The 18,165-nt window shown below is 40.7% G+C and overlaps 2 protein-coding genes across 5 annotated transcripts; both read left to right on the forward strand.

Moving 5' to 3' along the window:
* Positions 1-549: 549 nt before the first annotated feature.
* LOC117732396 (muscarinic acetylcholine receptor M2-like) lies at positions 550-3,526 on the forward strand. Its single transcript, XM_034535314.1, has 3 exons — positions 550-720; positions 919-1,773; positions 2,594-3,526. The coding sequence occupies exons 1-3, from the start codon at positions 550-552 to the stop codon at positions 2,903-2,905; spliced, it is 1,338 nt and encodes a 445-aa protein (XP_034391205.1). The 3' UTR covers positions 2,906-3,526.
* Positions 3,527-6,075: 2,549 nt separating this feature from the next.
* On the forward strand, positions 6,076-14,734 carry LOC117732230 (S-adenosylhomocysteine hydrolase-like protein 1). Of its 4 annotated transcripts, none has more exons than XM_034535018.1 (17): positions 6,076-6,358; positions 9,579-9,690; positions 10,140-10,277; positions 10,507-10,607; positions 10,708-10,810; positions 10,891-10,985; positions 11,646-11,752; positions 11,836-11,952; positions 12,033-12,096; positions 12,188-12,276; positions 12,364-12,434; positions 12,522-12,616; positions 12,718-12,816; positions 13,460-13,528; positions 13,659-13,737; positions 13,835-13,955; positions 14,037-14,734. In XM_034535018.1, exons 1-17 carry the CDS (start codon positions 6,101-6,103, stop codon positions 14,041-14,043), a joined length of 1,725 nt encoding a protein of 574 aa, XP_034390909.1. In that variant the 5' UTR covers positions 6,076-6,100; the 3' UTR covers positions 14,044-14,734. The 4 variants fall into 4 exon arrangements, with proteins under 4 accessions (XP_034390909.1, XP_034390910.1, XP_034390911.1 ...); XM_034535020.1 differs by lacking the exon at positions 6,076-6,358 and adding an exon at positions 7,285-7,384; XM_034535019.1 differs by lacking the exon at positions 14,037-14,734 and having other exon boundaries at positions 13,835-13,959.
* The last annotated feature ends 3,431 nt before the right edge of the window (positions 14,735-18,165 follow it).

The following is an 18,165-nucleotide window of genomic DNA, read 5'->3' on the forward strand; positions in this document are numbered from 1 at the left end:
TTCAACCTGTGGGGTCATATTTGATTATAATTAAGGTCACTTGTGATGTTGGTGAAGAGAATAGCTCACCCAAGAAACCAGTCATACAAGTAAAACAATACCTCAAACCAAGTATCAGAATCCAACATGGTTTAAAAAGTTATTTGAGATAACAACATCTCCAAGCTGATTATATAATGGCAGCGGATTTACAAACTGTGCAGATTCCACCTGTGTTGTTTCTGATATGAGTATGAGGGACACTGCTGTATAATTTAAACACAGCTGCTGCAGCCCATATTTGCTCACCTGTTCATCCTTCACACCTTAGCAAAGCCATGAGCTCAAAAACCCACAAACACCTGCAAAAAGATTACACGCTGAAAGCTACGCATGATTCTGTCTCTGTAAATGTGCAGACAGAGAGAGGCACACACAAATACGAACAAACTGGCATCACAAAAAGGCTAAATGCTATTTAAAAAGGCTGATTACTTCATAATCTTTCTGTTTATCAGGTATTGTACAGATATGATTTGAGCCTGAGACGGATATCCAAAACCAGACAGCATGGAGACTCTGAATTTCTCCCACACCACCAACATCAGCAGTGGTAATAACACCAGCCTCTTCTCTGGAAGCCCGTACTCGACTGTGGAGATTGTTCTCATCATCCTGGTGGCTGGATCTGTGAGTCTGATCACCATCATTGGAAACATCCTGGTCATGCTGTCTATAAAGGTTTGTTTTTTCTTGTTTTGATCATTTATTGATTAAAGTTTCATCTCTAAACACCTTTAAAAGTACACCGAGACATATAGATAATAATACAGCATGTGCAACTGTGTGCAGAGAGGTAATGTAATATGAGAAAACATACATCATATCGCACAAAAAGAGATTAGCATCTGACAGCCTGCCCATGTTGTTTCTCTAAAGGTAAACAGGAACCTGCAGACTGTCAACAACTACTTCCTGTTCAGCCTGGCCTGTGCAGACCTTATTATTGGGGTGTGCTCCATGAACTTCTACACTGTGTATATAGTGATAGGCTACTGGCCTCTGGGAGCAGTGGTGTGTGACCTGTGGTTAGCTGTTGATTATGTTGTCAGCAACGCCTCAGTCATGAACCTGCTCATCATTAGTTTTGACCGTTACTTCTGTGTCACCAAACCGCTCAGCTACCCGGCCCGCCGCAGCACCAAGATGGCAGGTCTGATGATTGCTGCGGCCTGGGTCTTGTCCTTCATCCTCTGGGCTCCAGCCATTTTGTTTTGGCAGTTCATTGTGGGTGGGAGAACCGTGCCGCCAGGTGAGTGCTACATCCAGTTCTTCTCTAATCCTGCCGTGACGTTTGGGACAGCCATAGCAGCTTTTTACCTCCCAGTGGCCATCATGATCCACCTCTACTGGCGCATATCCAAGGCCAGCCGCAGCCGCATGACAAGGGACAGCAGGAAAACTTCAGGTACCAGTCTGGGAGGCCCCTCCCACAGCCAGGAGGAGGGTTGTGAGCGCCAGAACAACTGCATCACAACAAGAGAAGCGCAGGTGGAGGCTAAAGATGGAAAAGAGAAGGAAAGGCTGCATAAGCAGAATGGAAGTGGGCCCTGTCAGGAGGAAAGAACTGCCCAGGTGGACTCTACAGAGGGCAACGCATCAACGTCTAAGGACACGGTGGCGCCGGCTTCATTACAGAGAGGTTCCAATGGTGGGAAAAAGACGAATCAAACACCTTCTCCAGAAAACTCAGCAGTTGACAGACAAAGTCTGGCCGCAAAGACACTGTTTAAGGTAAAATTGTTTACTGTGTTAAAGCTTAGACATTGTCATTCAGATGACTAAAGAAAACACAAATGAAATCAGACTTACAGCTCCAGGGCTCTAGGTATGGCACTGTTGGTTGCCGTAAAGGTGCGTAGCGACCCACTGACCCTCCATCAGGACGTTCACATCTGTTTTTGTGTGAAATGTCTCTATTGGATCGTTTGTCATAAGATTTGGCTAAGACAACTGTAATAACGTTGGTGGTCCCTTGAATTTCAATATACATATATATTTAAAAAATTGAATTTGTTCAATACTTTGGTTTATTTAGATATCTGCAAAACGTAACACATTCCTATCAGCCTCAACTGCCCTTTCTATTTATTCTTTTTTAGCAAATGTTAGATGATGAACATGCTGAAGATAAAAAATATCCATTGTTATTCTGACATGCCAATGTTTGCATTTAGTTTAACGCACCGCTGTGCATAAGTGCTAGCATGAATGTAGACACTTAGTCTTAATATTTGAACAATACAGAAACATTATTGTTTGGTTTTCTCATTTCCCTTTAATAATCTGCTTAAACCAAAACTAGGCTAAAAGAGAGTGAATATTGGACATACATTTGCCAGGTGACTCAAAAAGAAAGCTAATGTTGCTCCATGTCTGCTGGATGTGTAAATAAGTAACTGTTAGCTATCAAGTTAGCCTTAAATGCCCAAATGTCAAAGTTTTGATTGCAGCTTGTTCCAATGCCCCCGAATTGCCAAACTAAATGAACTAAAATCACTTAAAAAACTCTAAATTTAAAAACATCTTGTTCTTCTACTCTCTTTTTTTCCAGGTGACAAAGCAGAGTGCTGTGGCAAAGTGGAAAAGGAAGGGCATTTCTTCCAGGGAGAAAAAGGTGACCCGCACCATCATGGCCATCTTGGTTGCTTTTGTTGCCACATGGACACCGTACAACGTGATGGTCCTGATCAACACCTTCTGCTCCATCTGCATCCCAAACTCCCTCTGGACCATCGGCTACTGGCTCTGCTACATCAACAGCACCATCAACCCAGCCTGCTACGCTCTCTGCAACGCCACCTTCAAAAACACCTTCAAGCACCTGCTCCTGTGCCAGTACAAGAACATACGTACGGCGCGATGAGGCCGAAAACAGTGACCCGTGTTCGAGTCAAAATAATGGGATGACTCAGAGATGACTAAAATGTTGTTAAGATATAGACTAGTTGTGTTCTCATTGTGCACTCCATTTATATTTCAATGCTGTCACTAAAAAAAAGAAAACTGTGTTTTATAAACGTACCACGCGTTTAACGTTCTATTTGAAATACATGCTATTGAATTCTAAAATCGATGCATTCAAGGTGGAAATGCGGTTTATTGTGAAGAAGTACTAAATTAGATATGTTCCTCTTTGATCCTGCTACACAAGCTTGTGCATTATGTTTTTTGTTATGCTCTTTTTAACCAAACAGTAAAATTGTAGTAAATGTGACGACTTTGTAACCAAAACAGTGATTATAAGATGTATGAAAAGTATAAATATAAGAAGAAGATAATATACTATCGAATAAGACACTTTATTTTAAGCGTGGAGCTGTGAAACAGGAAATAAATCAGCTCGACTGAAACATTGGTCTGAGTGAAGCATTCTCTTCAAAGTGAGTCAAGAAAAGAGAATAAAATACTATTAGCCGCTGTAAACTGTGTGTGTGTGTGTGTGCGCCTGTTTGTGCACGTGTGTGTGACCGCTTGGATTTTTTATATTAAGATAATGACATCCGTTATCCGTGTTATTGTGAAATGAGCCCAAATGTGATATTTGTCCATTTTCCATGTAATGATACATGTTTTCCATGAATAAAAGAGATAATGACGGAAAATATAGTTTAGTGTTTTCTTCGTCTTAATCTAATATGTGCTCTGAATTTAACTGGGTTAGTGCAAAGAGTCAATGCAGTCTGATTTATTGGCTCTACCATCACATGAAAACCTTTGTCCAATCCCTGTTGGTCTGCTGCCTGACGGGAGGAATTACACACTGCACCACAAAAAAGTGCTGTACTGCAGTTGTGTGTGCACTGGAGGAAACATGGGAAATTGTGAAGAGCAGAGCAGCATGTCTGAAACATTAGACCCGCACCTCAGTTAGTTTGCAAAATGTTAATATTCAAAGGAATGATAGACTGGACCAGTTGAAAACAACACTTACACTAAAAGAAAAAACAGCTGGTGGAGGTTTGATATACTGCTCCACAAGACAGCAGAGTTTAATTCTAAAAAAATCTAATGCCTTTTTGTACTTGTCACCATCTTTCACAGCAAAGTGTGTCATCTCCACAGAAGCAGGATTAATTAAAACTATAGCTCCATTTGACTTAGTTAGAGGAAGAAGCCAGTGCAATAGATCATTATATATTTGTTCCCTAAGTTTTTATAACTAACGATACAAGCGATGCTAATTTTACATTTTCTTATTGATTCTTACTACTTTTTTTTTACCACCTCCATTCTACACAAGAATACAGATGATGTGCAGGAAAGTGAGCTTAGTTGTACCACTAAGAACACTTAATTAAAAGTTTAAAGGGTCCTATAGTAAACAACTTACTGGCCACCAGGCCATTTTTAAACCTTTCCTAATTTAGCACCAGAGTTTGAAATTCCTGCACTGGATAGAAATGAGGAACAGAGAAATATTTGGAGAGAGAAAGAGAAGGGGGGGGGGGGGGGGGGGGGGGGGGGGGGGGGGGGGGGGGGCGTGGGGGGTGTACTTCTCCTCCCTCTGGACTGAGGCCGAACAGAAGAAAACAAACTGAGCTCTTCCCACACTTCTCTCAGGAGGAAAGAAAAGACAAAAGGTTCCTCTGTCTCAGCAGTGGGGACCTTCCTGTGGAACTATTCCGCCCTCTAGTGGAACAAAACACACATCTTTTATTGATTCTTCTGAACCTGAAAGCTCACTGGCAGGACACTGAAAGCTAAAGTTAAACATTTGGGAAGTGTAGAGCACTGTGAAAGAGACATTTTCTGAATGTGACCTCAGTGTGTTGTTACTGCGTGTATTTACTGCAAACTACACAATTAGATAGACGACCGCATGCACACAAATCAAATTTCTTAATTAAAACAACAACTCCATCTGTTATAATGACTCTCGCCACAATTATTATCCACATCCTTTTCCAACTAAAGAGTTCAACGGAGGTTCACAAAGTGTTGTGTCTGTCTTATGACACCAGTCAGGGGGTCATATGAACAAACACGTCTGCTTGTTCCAATCATTCCTCCTGTTCACAGCAGCCATGAAGAGATCCAAACATGCAATTTCAATCTAATGGATGACAACAACTAAACGTTTTTGTTCTAAGCAATATTGTCTGAACCTAATATGATGCTTCAGCAATCTGAGGAAGAAACAGCGTGTGGGTAGCATCCAAAATGACTCTTTTTGTTGCTATCCTTCCACAGCAGTTCAGTGAGAAAATACAAAGAATGGAATTCTTTGGCAAAACGTGTCGCAATGTTCAGACAGAAACCTGTTTCAGGACCTTAATGAAAGCCACAAGCTGAAACACGTCTATATACTACAAGTGTCGCTCAAGTTTTAACCTCTTCAGACTTTTCCCCTTCTCCATGCACTGTGGGAGTAGATTAAGACAGCCTTTAAAAAGTGTGAACTAATGTCATCATAATAATCAACATTCATCATACTCTGTTGGTAAAACCATATCAAACTTAAAACCGTAACATAATGTATTTCCATTCTGATAGCAGTCTTTTCGAGATACATGGATATGTGTGTGTCTCCCGTCTTTCAGCCTTGCAATAGATGCGTAAAGGGCATTGGTCGGTTACCACGGGGACACTATTGTTGCTGGTGGGGTTTAATATAAACACATGACCCTGCCTTTTATTTATAATGTAAACCTTTGTTTGCATTGCACTCATATCTTTGTGCTCATTGGGATGTGAGCAAATGTTATCAAAGACAACACAAAAACAAGAAGTGGCTCTGCCAGTCCACGCCTGAGGCCTTGAGTACAATGCTTCTCCCTTAACCGGAGTCCTTTCAATACAAAAGACTACATTAGGGCACATGTTGACTTCTACCTACATGGCACTTTGTTGGAGGTGAGTTGCACCTCTACCTTGTACACATTGCATTAAGATCTCATTATCTGCTTTACATTCAGTCAAAGTTACCCAAGAACTGCTGCTGTTTAGAGTAAACAAATGTGTGCATGTGGGCAGGGGACGGCCGAGCCGTCAGCTGGTCTGCAGTCCGATCACCTGAGCAGGAATCGCATTCATTTCATTACTGGCTAACAGTGGAGTCATGGCAGAGAAAGGGGACCAGACAGGATCCTGCTGGGAGGACATGCCTGATGAATATCCTGAACCTCATGTGGTGAATGGAAAGGCAGAGGAGGAATACACCAATCATCAGTCGGTCAAATGCAGCCCCAACCTGCTGCAGATGCTTAAGGCAGCAGAGAGCAGGAAGACAGCTCAGGGTCGGGACAGAGACGGGTGGTCTGTCCCAGAGGAGTCTGAGACAGGAGAGCTGGTGACTGAAGCGCTGAAGACTGACATGGTGAGCAAGGAAGCTGCTACATTTCCTGACTTTGCCTGCATTGTAGGTCAGACCAAGACATTATATATATAGTGTGAGCGTCTGTAAGTGTTCTAAACAGGAATCGTGAATCTGCATCTACTCAGGCTGTTAATGATTTTAGATGTGCAGGCCTCTATGAATGTTTGACCAGCATTCATACACACATATTTCACTCATGTTGCCTCTTTGAACAGACAGAGTAGACAAAAGGGGGAAGTGTGCTGATGTCACACATTAAATAGGGTTCTTATTGAGACTTGTTGCTGCTACTCTTATGTATGTGATTGACTATGGTGATGTTTTATTTATTTATGCATCTTCAAGGCCTTCAATCATCAACTATTTACCATCACGTGATCCAGAATATATATGCTGTGACATGGACTTTTATTTGCCTGTAACTGTGACTGTGAAACAAAGACTTCTACAGTTAAGTCCATCTCTATTGTCTGTGCTGCTGTCTGTGTCCCTGAATGCACCGACATATAAGACTTGTGTTTGTTCACCTTTCTGGTTCCTCTGTCACTATAGTTTCCCTCTTCTTTATCTTTCTCTCTCTCACTAACAGTCTATGTCATGAATGTACGTTCATGTATGTACATTACTCTGCTGCCTATTTAATGGATACCCTGAGAGCAAAGTGCACTTTACTGTACATACATCTGTGTCCTCAAGTAACACTTGACTAAGCTTTTGTTTCCTTACAACTCTCTTTCTTCTCTTCATCTCTAACCTGTTCTATATTTTCCCAGAGTTCCACTCTGTAAGCCTGACAAAGACTCATTCACTCGCTCTCTGTCTTCTCTCCACCCGTCACCTGGGCCTGATGGGGTGAAGGTGTGGCATACTGTGTGACTCTGTGAACTCTCTAATCAGTTCAACTGCATTACTCTGAGTAACTGTGGTCAGTGTAAGAGCAGCTCTGCCAGCATGAAGAAAGTGTACAGTCTAGTGACCGTAACTAAAGCCAAGGACCAGGAGGCAGTGCAGTCCATCTGCATCAAGGTATCACTGCTTTTGTTTTAGGAGCGCCGGTACTGTCTTTATTTTAGAGTTGCCCTTTAGGCAGCAAGTCAGGTTGAATGAGTAATTAGTAACCATTACGTTGTTTTAATGGGAGTACTTGAATACACCTTAAAATTAACCCTTTATACCGTTTTGTTAACCACTACAACTGTGAATTACCTGAGTTTGATTGACTGAAATAACAAAGGTTGAAGAGAAATGTAGACCTGTTCAGGTTACAAATCAATACCCAAATGGTTTCCCAAGAGGACATTTTTTTACACATTACCCACAGCTACTTATTAGCCTTTTAGACTTTCATTGTACTTTCAAAGTAGCTTGCTTGGATTCAAACCTGTTTTCTGAGCCCTGTAGGAGATGGCTTTGTGATCATTAAGTTAACTTTCACATTGCTTCAAGTCACAGCTTAATGTCTTCTTATGTTAAAGATTGAGCAGCTGCTAGTGCGAGCTGTATTCAAGTGAAGAAGCCAATACTTAGAAAAAAAATATTACATTTTTGACCAGTCTGTCTTTTTAACTCTGGGTGGGTGAATATAGATTTCTTTTGTCATTTGTCCTTTTTTATATATATTTTTTATTTTCTGAATTTATCAATTATGTAAGCCATTTAACAGCCAATCAAAGTGGAGCATGTTATACATCTTTATATAGATTTAGAAGAAAACAAATATGATTGATTCATGAAAATACGCACGATAAAGTGGAGTCACTGCTACTCACTAAAGTCAAAGGGGAGCAGAGGGCTGAAAAACTCCCAGAGATCCTCGTTAAAAGACGTTCAGGAGCACTTCATGTTTAATTGCTCCTAATGAGGATTTGATAAGCAGCATCAGAGGAAAGATGCCTCTCATAATCCTGACTGATAGTGATTGAAGCTTTTCTTCAATTCAGCTGTGACGAACGTCATTAGTTATGAGTGAAAGACTTATACACAGTGTATATAGGTCATGACTCGAAAATAGAATAATATCAGGATATACATTTAAGCTTCTATATATAAATGCAAGTACCGAACCAAATTGCTGCTTTTAAATGTTCAGTGACAGTTACACTTTGACTTGTGTGATTAACATGCATTATTCACACATTGTTGATATTGGAACAAGGTCACCTTGTGTGTTCATGTACCGCAGCCCTGAATTCATATTTTTTAAACCCCGGATCGTTTTTTATTCAAAAAATGTCTAAAAAAGAGGTTAAAGAGAGGAGCAACAGCACCTATACATTGCACTCCTGAAAGGGTTTTCAACTGATTTGTATTGCACTTTCATAAAGTTGGGGGAAAATGTCTTTTATTCCCTAGTATGAGCCAATCTCTGAAAAAACTGGATCATACATTTCCCAGAATGCTATTCAATAGCCACTTTCGTCAGATCTAAATGGCCACATCTTTCAACCTCCTTGTCCAGTTTGTAACTAAAGCTTTGTATTAAAAAGTGAGATAACCTTGATGACATCACCATGACTCCATGAGGGTTATTTTTTTCCGGTTCCTCCAGAACCAACGTATGCATGATACAACTGTTTTACCAACAGGGTCGTGCTCTCTGCAAGTAAACTGTCCTGTATGTGTTAAATCTGTGGAGTTCCCCTTTAAAAACATGGTTGCATAAAGATTTGCTCCAGCAGTGTGTGTGAGTATCATACACATGCAGTATGCTGTAGTTTGATATGCAACTCCTTTCTGAATGCAGAGTTGCTACTAACTAAATGATCTCATCAAACCTGTGGCCCTAAAACTTCAAACTTTTAATGCGTATTTTCACTTTTTGGAGGTGGGGTCAGTGAGCGGGTGTGTCTGAATTTTTTTGGAGCTGGACCTGAAGCTCAGGCAGCAGAGTCAGGCCAGAGAGTGGACATGGACAAGTGGGACTCCTGTGGCAGCAGCCTAGCCTTCAAACAGCCACACTGGAGGGTGAGACAGCAGCAGATACGGGGATGATGCTTCAGGGGAAGACGAGGGGATTTGTGATAGTGACAGTCTGTGGTGGTACTTTACGACAAAGTCTGCTGTGAAGAGTGGTGCTTATGTGCAATTTGGACTATTATGACTACAGCAGGTCGGTTTCAAGCAGTTGAAAAAAAAAGTTGGTGAGACTTTATGTTTGTGACGTGCAGGGAAGTAACAACCAATATAATTGGTTTACTTTGTGTGTTTTTGGGCTCCAAAGCCAATACAGTTCACTGACCAGAAGCAAGAATTCAACAAGCGTACCTCCAACACTGGTCATCGCTCTTTGCCTCATTCCATCTCACAGTCGTCTACAGATAGCTACGGTTCAGGTATGGAAACATGCAAACACACACCACACACATACGCTCTTAAGTTTGATCACATGTCTTTGATCATAAACTGAGCTGGTTCTGATCCCTGCAGCACGAGAACCAGAGGCCCCGGGGATTAGCCTGGGTGCTTTCTCTTTCAGCTAAACCTTAATTAAAAGAAAAAGTCTTTCTGAAGAATTAAGTCTCTTTAATGTGGTCATAATCGGCTCTGTGAGCCTTTCTGAAACGTGTCATTCACTGCCAGAGTTTATACGAACTTCAAAGGTTCAGAGAAAAGTTTTACACCAAACACACACGACAAAACCAGAGCTAATTCATAACTTTCAAGCTTTCCAACAAATCATTTGTCTCTGTATTACTCTATTACACATCAACAGTTTGTTTTGGGGTATTTTATTATATCAGCTGATTGTTTGCATACACATTGCCTGATTTCTGTGTTGCAGTGTGCAGTGACAGCTCAGAGGATGGGTCCTCGCCCAGAGACAAGCCACGGAGGACCTCCAAGGGCCTCTCTGACTTCTGCATCAAAAACATCAAACAGGCGGAATTTGGACGCAGAGAAATAATAATCGCACAGCAAGGTAAAGACAAAGAGTCGTCAGACTGACTGCTGTCCTCACGAAAGATAATAACAAAATACAAACAATTAATCTCCAAGAAGAGCCTTCCTGGCATTCACTACACCATGTGCCTGTAACGCCAATAAACCATCAATAAAGACAGCTGAACTCAATCCCAGTGAAATGACTGCTCTGGAACCGCCATGCCTCTCAAACTGAATGTGACTCCGTCACTGTCTGTGATATTTAGAAATGCCAGCACTAATGATCCTGAGGAAAGGAGCAGGTGGGGAGAAGCCTCTGGCTGGAGCCCAAGTGGTGGGCTGCACGCACATCACTGCACAGACCGCGGTCAGTTCAATGCACACACACACACACACACACACGCTCATAAAAATATATATTTTTGTAAACAAATTGGTTGACATTATATGTGTACGGTCTCTTGTAGGTGTTGATTGAGACTCTGTCTGTGTTGGGAGCTCAGTGTCGCTGGGCGGCCTGTAACATCTTCTCCACTCAGAACGCTGTGGCTGCAGCTCTGGCTGAAGGAGGTACGCCTGTCTCTGCCACCTGCTCCTCCAACCGGACTCGTCCCATTTTCTTTAATTATATCCCCTGCTCTGTATCTCAGGCACCCCAGTGTTTGCATGGAGAGGAGAATCAGAGGACGACTTCTGGTGGTGTATTGACCGATGTGTCGGTGCTGAGACCTGGCAGCCCAACATGGTACTGCTATCAATTAAAAAGGACAGAACTCCTAATTCATTTCAAGATTGATAGGCCACAGTGAAATTAAGTGTAGTTGCATTTGACCAGTGAAGCTTGACAATTAAAATAACATTGTTATGTTCTCAAGGAAACTTGAGATTACAAAGAAATATTATTATCATTCCTACATATATATTTTGTATTATTATTTCTCAGTTTTTCATTTTTTTTTGTTCTTTAAATTGTGTATTTTTCTTATTTTACCTTACTGAGTAAAGACTGTCTCCTTCATTTGTGAGTATTAGACAACAACTGTTATATTTTCTTTCTCGACAGAAAACTACAAATATTATGTGACATTCAGCAAAAAAAAACATTTTACAAATTCAATAGTAATGTTTCTTTCTGAATATAATATGTATATATATATATATATATATATATATATATATATATATATATATATATATATACGGTTCATTTGAAGATTTGTGAATTTCTAGTAAATAAATCTATTTTCAACACATGTCAAATTGACTTGAACACACGGATTTGCATGGATAAGTGTAAATACAATTTTACTTCATGTTTGGGTCAAATCCGCTCTTAATGACTTTGTTTAAATACTACAGATAGAAAGGTTGCATTGATGAAGAGTTCAGCTTTGTTCCTCTACAGATTATGGATGATGGAGGCGACCTGACCCACTGGATCCACAAGAAGCACCCGAGCCTGTTCAAGAACATCAAAGGCATCGTGGAGGAAAGTGTGACAGGAATCTATCGGTTAGTTTGTTACCAAACATGAATGATCTTCCTCCAAAGTCTTCTCCACTTCACATATGTGTGTCTTCCCACCTATATTTCAGGTTATACCAGATGTCAAAGGCCGGCAGGCTGTGTGTCCCGGCTATTAACGTTAACGACTCGGTGACAAAACAGAAATTCGACAACCTGTACTGCTGCAAGGAGTCCATACTGGACGGGTAATGAGTCACATTGTGAAGGTTTGGTGAAACAACCCGCGTGCAGTACAGAGCCTGACCGTGTTAATCTCTTCTGTCAGGTTGAAGAGAACCACTGACATCATGTTTGGAGGAAAACAGGTGGTGGTGTGTGGATATGGGGAGGTCAGTGAAATAATGAATGTTCCCAGTGCTGCTGTGGACATGTGACATACATTTAAGCAGCTTCACCAACCTCTTTTCTCTCTTCTTGCAGGTTGGCAAAGGTTGCTGTGCTGCCCTGAAAGCGTTGGGCGCCGTGGTGTACGTCACGGAAGTGGATCCCATTTGTGCCCTTCAGGCCTGGTATGAATGAGTGGAGGAAGCTTTTATCAGCACCCTTTCAATGGCACATTGTTTTAGTAAGTGTGACCACCTTTTCTCTCCTCTTAGCATGGATGGCTTCAGAGTGAATAAACTTAGTGAAGTGGCCCGACAGGTAGACATGGTCGTCACCTGCACAGGTAACTGCTGCCTTCTACGCAGTAATATTATCTGTTATTTAAATGATCAATACTGTTGCAGTTTGCTTCCTCTCTGTTTCTCTGCAGGCAATAAAAGTGTGGTGCGAAGGGAACATCTGGACAGAATGAAGGACGGCTGCATACTCTGCAACATGGGACACTCCAGCACCGAGATAGATTTGGTATGAACCGTGTGTGTGTTTGTGCATGTTTTTATTTGATGTTATGTGTGTGTATGTGCACCTGTATATGAATGTGCCTCTTTTTGATTCTTTCCTCTCAGGTGAGTCTGCGGACTGCAGAGCTGAGGTGGGAGCGTATGAGGCCGCAGGTGGACCATGTTATCTGGCCTGATGGCAAGAGAATCGTACTGCTGGCTGAGGTGATAATACTGTTATTATTGTTGTCAATATTGTTACTATTATACACCAGCACTGAGGGATAATGCACCGAAACTTAAGTACAGCCCCTCAGTGTGTTCTGAACTGGGGCTGGACAATCCTAACTGCACTAATGACTGGTTTCCTGCTTCCTGGTTTGAGTATAAAGCTGAAAATGCTTGTGCTTATGAGGTAAAGTCATTGATAGTTGTGATTGAGTAATTGTTACGGTTAGAATAAGAACTGTATAGATATAAATACACACCTGTCCAGACATAACAAAGCTTCATGATTCTGTTAGTGTTTCCAGTGCAGTCCTACAGCTCCACTCATGATGACAAATGAAGGGCATGATGCTGATGAGTTGAGCAGCTGGAACAGATTTCAATTCAATACGTTTTGTATAGCCCAAAATCACAAATCACAAATTTCCCTCAGCGGGCTTTACAATCTGTACATGTACACATACAATTTACCTGATCACTTCCCTTCCTAAGATCAGGTGTGCAGTAGGACAGACAGAGGGATACTTGAGGACTATTGTACATCGTTATTTGAGATAATACACTTCCAGATGTGTTTAGGGTATCATCAGTGACTGCTGTTACATCACAGAATGTCATGTCAGTTGTTGTTTTCACTCAGGGCCGTTTGCTGAATCTGAGCTGCTCCACGGTGCCCTCATTTGTCCTCTCCATCACCGCCACAACTCAGGTACGATGATATGTTTCAAGGTCAATGTATTATTCTTCCTTAAATGTATTAAAGGGGAAGTATCTGTGACTCTGTCACGTTGAGGCCGGTAATTGTCACCTGCAGTTGTGTTAACATTGTTGTTTGTCAGGCTCTGGCTCTCATAGAGCTGTACAGCGCTCCAGAAGGACGATACAAACAGGACGTCTACCTGCTGCCAAAGAAGATGGGCAAGTCCTCACCTTCAATATCCTTAAACAGTCATTTCCTTTCTTGTTTTACACATTTCATTCAGACATGACAACCACTCCATTCTTATAATTTCAGATGAATATGTGGCTAGTCTTCACCTGCCGACGTTTGATGCTCACCTCTCGGAGGTGACTGATGAACAGGCCAAGTACCTGGGCATCAGCAAACATGGACCCTTCAAACCCAACGACTATAGGTGAGGAGGAGCACTTTTCTTACAAAAAATCAACACAGGGATATGATTGTTATGATTTAACAGAAATCATTTTATTAACAGGTATTAATTAACCTTCTGGTGGAAACCCCTGAGTCCTGCAGATAAAGCACTGACACCCTCTACGGGCTCAGTCCTGCCCAGACTCATTATTGTGGAGAGACAGTGGACTGTGTCTGTTATCGTGTGTTACACTGTTCCTGGTTTTAAATGGTCACAACGTAATCACAGTGAATTCTGAATTGAAACTAAAAGAGTTAAAGTTGAGAGAAACACACAATGCTGAATGGCTTTTGTCTATTCTTCTGCATGAAATAATAACAACACTATTAGTTATTGTAGCAGTAACATATATTTAAACTAACAAAATGGAGAGTAAAAGTTGACATCTCAAGAAATAATCAGCAGTCTTTGTCATCTGAATATCTTCTGATTTGAGGGTGAAATAAAGTCTCTTGCTCTATAATCCTGATTTATATCTAACATTATCACGTTTACCTGAACCTCATATTAACCTTAAACGAAGCCTGTGACTGTCTACCAACAGTCATTTAAAATGTTGAACAACTGTACTTGAAAATCAATTTATTGCTAGTTGCTATAAATCCCAGATAGTTAGCTGATTCCTGTTGTTTAAAATCTGATGCATTGTTGAGTGGACCATCAACACAAAGAAATGCCCAAAGTTAACATATTTGGATTGATTTCTAAAAGATGTTTGCAGTGAAGCATGCATAATATGATATAATAAAAAAAACATATTTGCTCTTTCGCAAAGCTTTTCCCTGCGTCTCTGTCTCACAACAAGAGGATAGCATCTTAAATTTGTACCTGCATGAACAGTATTTTACTTGGTTTAATGTCTGTGCTCACATCTGTGGTCATAACACAACCCCATAAATACAGGTGCATCTACAAAGATGCCTATATTGTCTGAACAAACAATGACTAAACAAACAATGACTAAAGGTCAAACTGACATGTTGGACCTGCTGGTTGGAGTCAGCTCACTTAGCAGCCTACTAAGTTTGACCACTTGGGGGCGTATAAGAGCACTAATGTCTTTGAGTGACACTGGAAATTAGAATAATTACGTTTTTTCTGTCATTAATTATTTAGCTCCAGTAAATTTTTAATGAACTTCCTCCCCAAACAGGAACACCTTATATATTTATTGGGGTTTTTCAGACTCCCTGAACATTTTTCTCTGATTGAAAGTCCAAATGAGAGAAGTATAAAATACCTGTGCTAACACGTCAACGTTGTTAATTCAGGTATACAAAAAAAAACTACATTTTTATTCTGTTAAATCATCTCCCTTTAAGATGCAAAAACAATCTGTCAATGATTAGACAGTAAAATACAGACTTTGTCTTTGTTGTAAAGATGCAAATACAACATTATCTACTAGAGTGTATCAGGTATCTATTTAGGAAACCAAAAATGCACAGTCATCAGATTATAATCTACTAAATGTACTGTATATCAATATATTTAAATACAGAAATGTATAAGGTGTATTACATTAATTGTACTTTAATAATGAATGTGCATATGTGGGGATTATTAGGACAATGAGTATAAAGTGTTTGCATCACATTAGGAATGTATCAACAAGTGCGGCCAGCCATTTTAACTCACACTGACAACGGATGATTCAATTACTGTACTCATCCGTTAAAAAGTGGACTTGAGTATGATGCTGTGTTGCAGCGTATTGATAACAGCCTTAATGAAAAGCGATGCTGTTGGTCATACAAGTAAAATTGTAAAATTAACAAATCTGGTGTTATACCACCAAAATAATACGGCACTAAGATTATGCGGATAGACGTTTGTATCAATGATATAATATGAAGACGTACCAGAGTCATCTTATTGATTCATGTTACATACCCGCTGCAGTATCAGCAGTGGCCAAAGACCACACCACAGGAAAGGTTTAAGTGCTCAATGTATAAACATATTAATATGCTAAAATATCTAGGATCTGCACAGAGGATTGTGGATCAGAATAGTCAGAAAAGTATGTTGGCAACTTACATTATGTATTGAGACCTACTAAATCTCTTTTCTGGCATATTAAATAGTATGGTTGTATGAACACAGGTCAGGTTCCTTGCTTGCTTCCTCATAGTCTATTGTTAACTTTACTCCACATTCAATGGCGGTCCACTCTGAGCCAGACTGGTCCACTCTGCCTTCAGTGGACCCGGGCCTGCACACAGAGAAACACAGGAGAATGAGAGCCAGCAGTGTTTGCTGCACTCATGGCATTAAGTCCACAGAGCGGAGATGCACTCAGACACACCTGCCGTCAATCTGGCCCTGAACCACAGCCATCAGATCAGAGCATATGTAAAGTCCCTCTACTCAGAACACACACACAACTACTACCAAATGGTGTCAATAGGCCCTTTTCACAAAACCATTTTGACATTGGGGCAAATGCAGGGTGCAATTTATAAACTCAAATCATGGTCCTAATCTATTTAGTGTCTCACAATCATTCCAGTGAGCCAGTATGCACATTACCAGGGCTCTGGCCCACAACAAGGGTAAACACAGGTGGAATTAATAACATTGATTATGGTCCTGGTTTTAGGCTTGTTCGAGATGATCCAGTGCTGTGCACAATCAAATGTATATAACTCATCAAAACAAGCATCAAAGTGTTTTACAGGCAGACGTGAAAAGAACAAAGGATCGCACACAATGCACATACAAGTTTCCACATAAATATATATTTACAAACACATGTGAATGAACCAGTACGAGGTCGGCAAACTACAAGTATCCTACAGATCGGATCTAACCGGAATTAACTATTTCTTTAACTTCCTGTTTATTCTTTGAACGCGGCAAAAAACTGTTCGACTCGATTGCAGTTTTTTGATCAACGTCCTCTGCAGCTGCCGCCTGCTCTTGTCCGCTTTCCAGGCGCAGCTCATCTCTGTGTTTACCGTGCTATGTCAAAATGGCTGCTGTGACAAGGGCCAATTATTGTGAAGGTGAAGGATACAGGTCGACCCTGATGCTCATGTCCCACACTGTACCCATTGAACTGTGCAAATATTTGTTGATAGAAACATTTCTAATTACCTTAGAATCTCTATATTTAGAGTGTTTTTTAAATGTTGCAGATATGTTACACTGGTCGTGATATTTAAGTGTCCTTCTGTTTTCTGCCTTTCTGCTGTGACTATTGTGTTGGGGAAATTCTACATATGAAGTTGTATTAAATTACATTGTTAAAAGTATTCGTTGGCTAGTAGACAATGCCTTTTTAAAAACATGTATCTGTATAGTTTGGCAGTCTCCTGCCTCATTTGCTTGTGGATTAATTTTGTGTAAAAATACTCGGAACAAAATATATATATGTGTATTAGCTTTTCATACTCCTCTTATACTTACTGTACATTCACTCGCTGAATTAGCTGTCTGAATAAGTTTTGGTTCCTGCTAGATGCTACGAAATAAACAGTTCCAAGTAAATCCAGTCAGACATATGACAATCATTATCTGTTTTCCTCAATTATTGCATCCTGTCTGTCTCTGATCATGAAATCCTATAAATACCCACCACTCCCTGGATTACTGTAATCCAGAGTCTCCCGGTGTTTGTGTGTGAGAGCCAAGGCATGGCTGAAGATCCTCATTGAACTGTGTTTCAGGAGGACAACACCAGGGTGACTGCAACCAGTTGCTGCTTCTCCTCCTCTTCCTCCTTCCTCTTTCTGACGAGTGACACAAAATGTATTAATTTACCTCAAACGTCTTATTCCCCAACGTCTGATTCCAATAAATGAAGCAGTGTTTGCACCTAATTTTGGCCAGTATTTCATCCCCTCTCTGAAACATTTTGCATGTTCTCTGTATTATATGCTAATCGTATACGTGCCGAATAAAGTGCAACTCACTAAGAGGTTGTGATTTGTGTAAAATAACTTTAATATAACAGAGGCGAGTATCACATAGTACAAAAGAACAGTGGAGACAATAGCAATTAAACAACCATTAGTGTGAGAGATAAACGAGGAGATCCATTGACTTCCACACCCATCTAATCTAATAACACCACTCATCCCCCTTTATCACCAGTAACGCATCTGAGAAGGGCAGATGGTCTGTGCAGCCTATACACTGTTGAACCTGTGTGTGCTTAGTTTAATAACAGTTGTAGCAACCAAGA

The sequence above is a fragment of the Cyclopterus lumpus genome, chromosome 6 (assembly GCF_009769545.1).
Source record: "Cyclopterus lumpus isolate fCycLum1 chromosome 6, fCycLum1.pri, whole genome shotgun sequence".
Taxonomy (NCBI): domain Eukaryota; kingdom Metazoa; phylum Chordata; class Actinopteri; order Perciformes; family Cyclopteridae; genus Cyclopterus; species Cyclopterus lumpus.

Coding starts and splice junctions, on each gene's coding strand:
- LOC117732230 (XM_034535018.1), top strand. CDS start 6,101: ATGGCAGAGAAAGGGGACCAGACAGGATCCTGCTGGGAGGACATGCCT. Junction 10,608..10,707: donor ACATCACTGCACAGACCGCG/GTCAGTTCAATG, acceptor GGTCTCTTGTAG/GTGTTGATTGAGACTCTGTC. Junction 10,986..11,645: donor AGACCTGGCAGCCCAACATG/GTACTGCTATCA, acceptor GTTCCTCTACAG/ATTATGGATGATGGAGGCGA.
- LOC117732396 (XM_034535314.1), top strand. CDS start 550: ATGGAGACTCTGAATTTCTCCCACACCACCAACATCAGCAGTGGTAAT. Junction 721..918: donor TGGTCATGCTGTCTATAAAG/GTTTGTTTTTTC, acceptor GTTTCTCTAAAG/GTAAACAGGAACCTGCAGAC. Junction 1,774..2,593: donor CCGCAAAGACACTGTTTAAG/GTAAAATTGTTT, acceptor CTTTTTTTCCAG/GTGACAAAGCAGAGTGCTGT.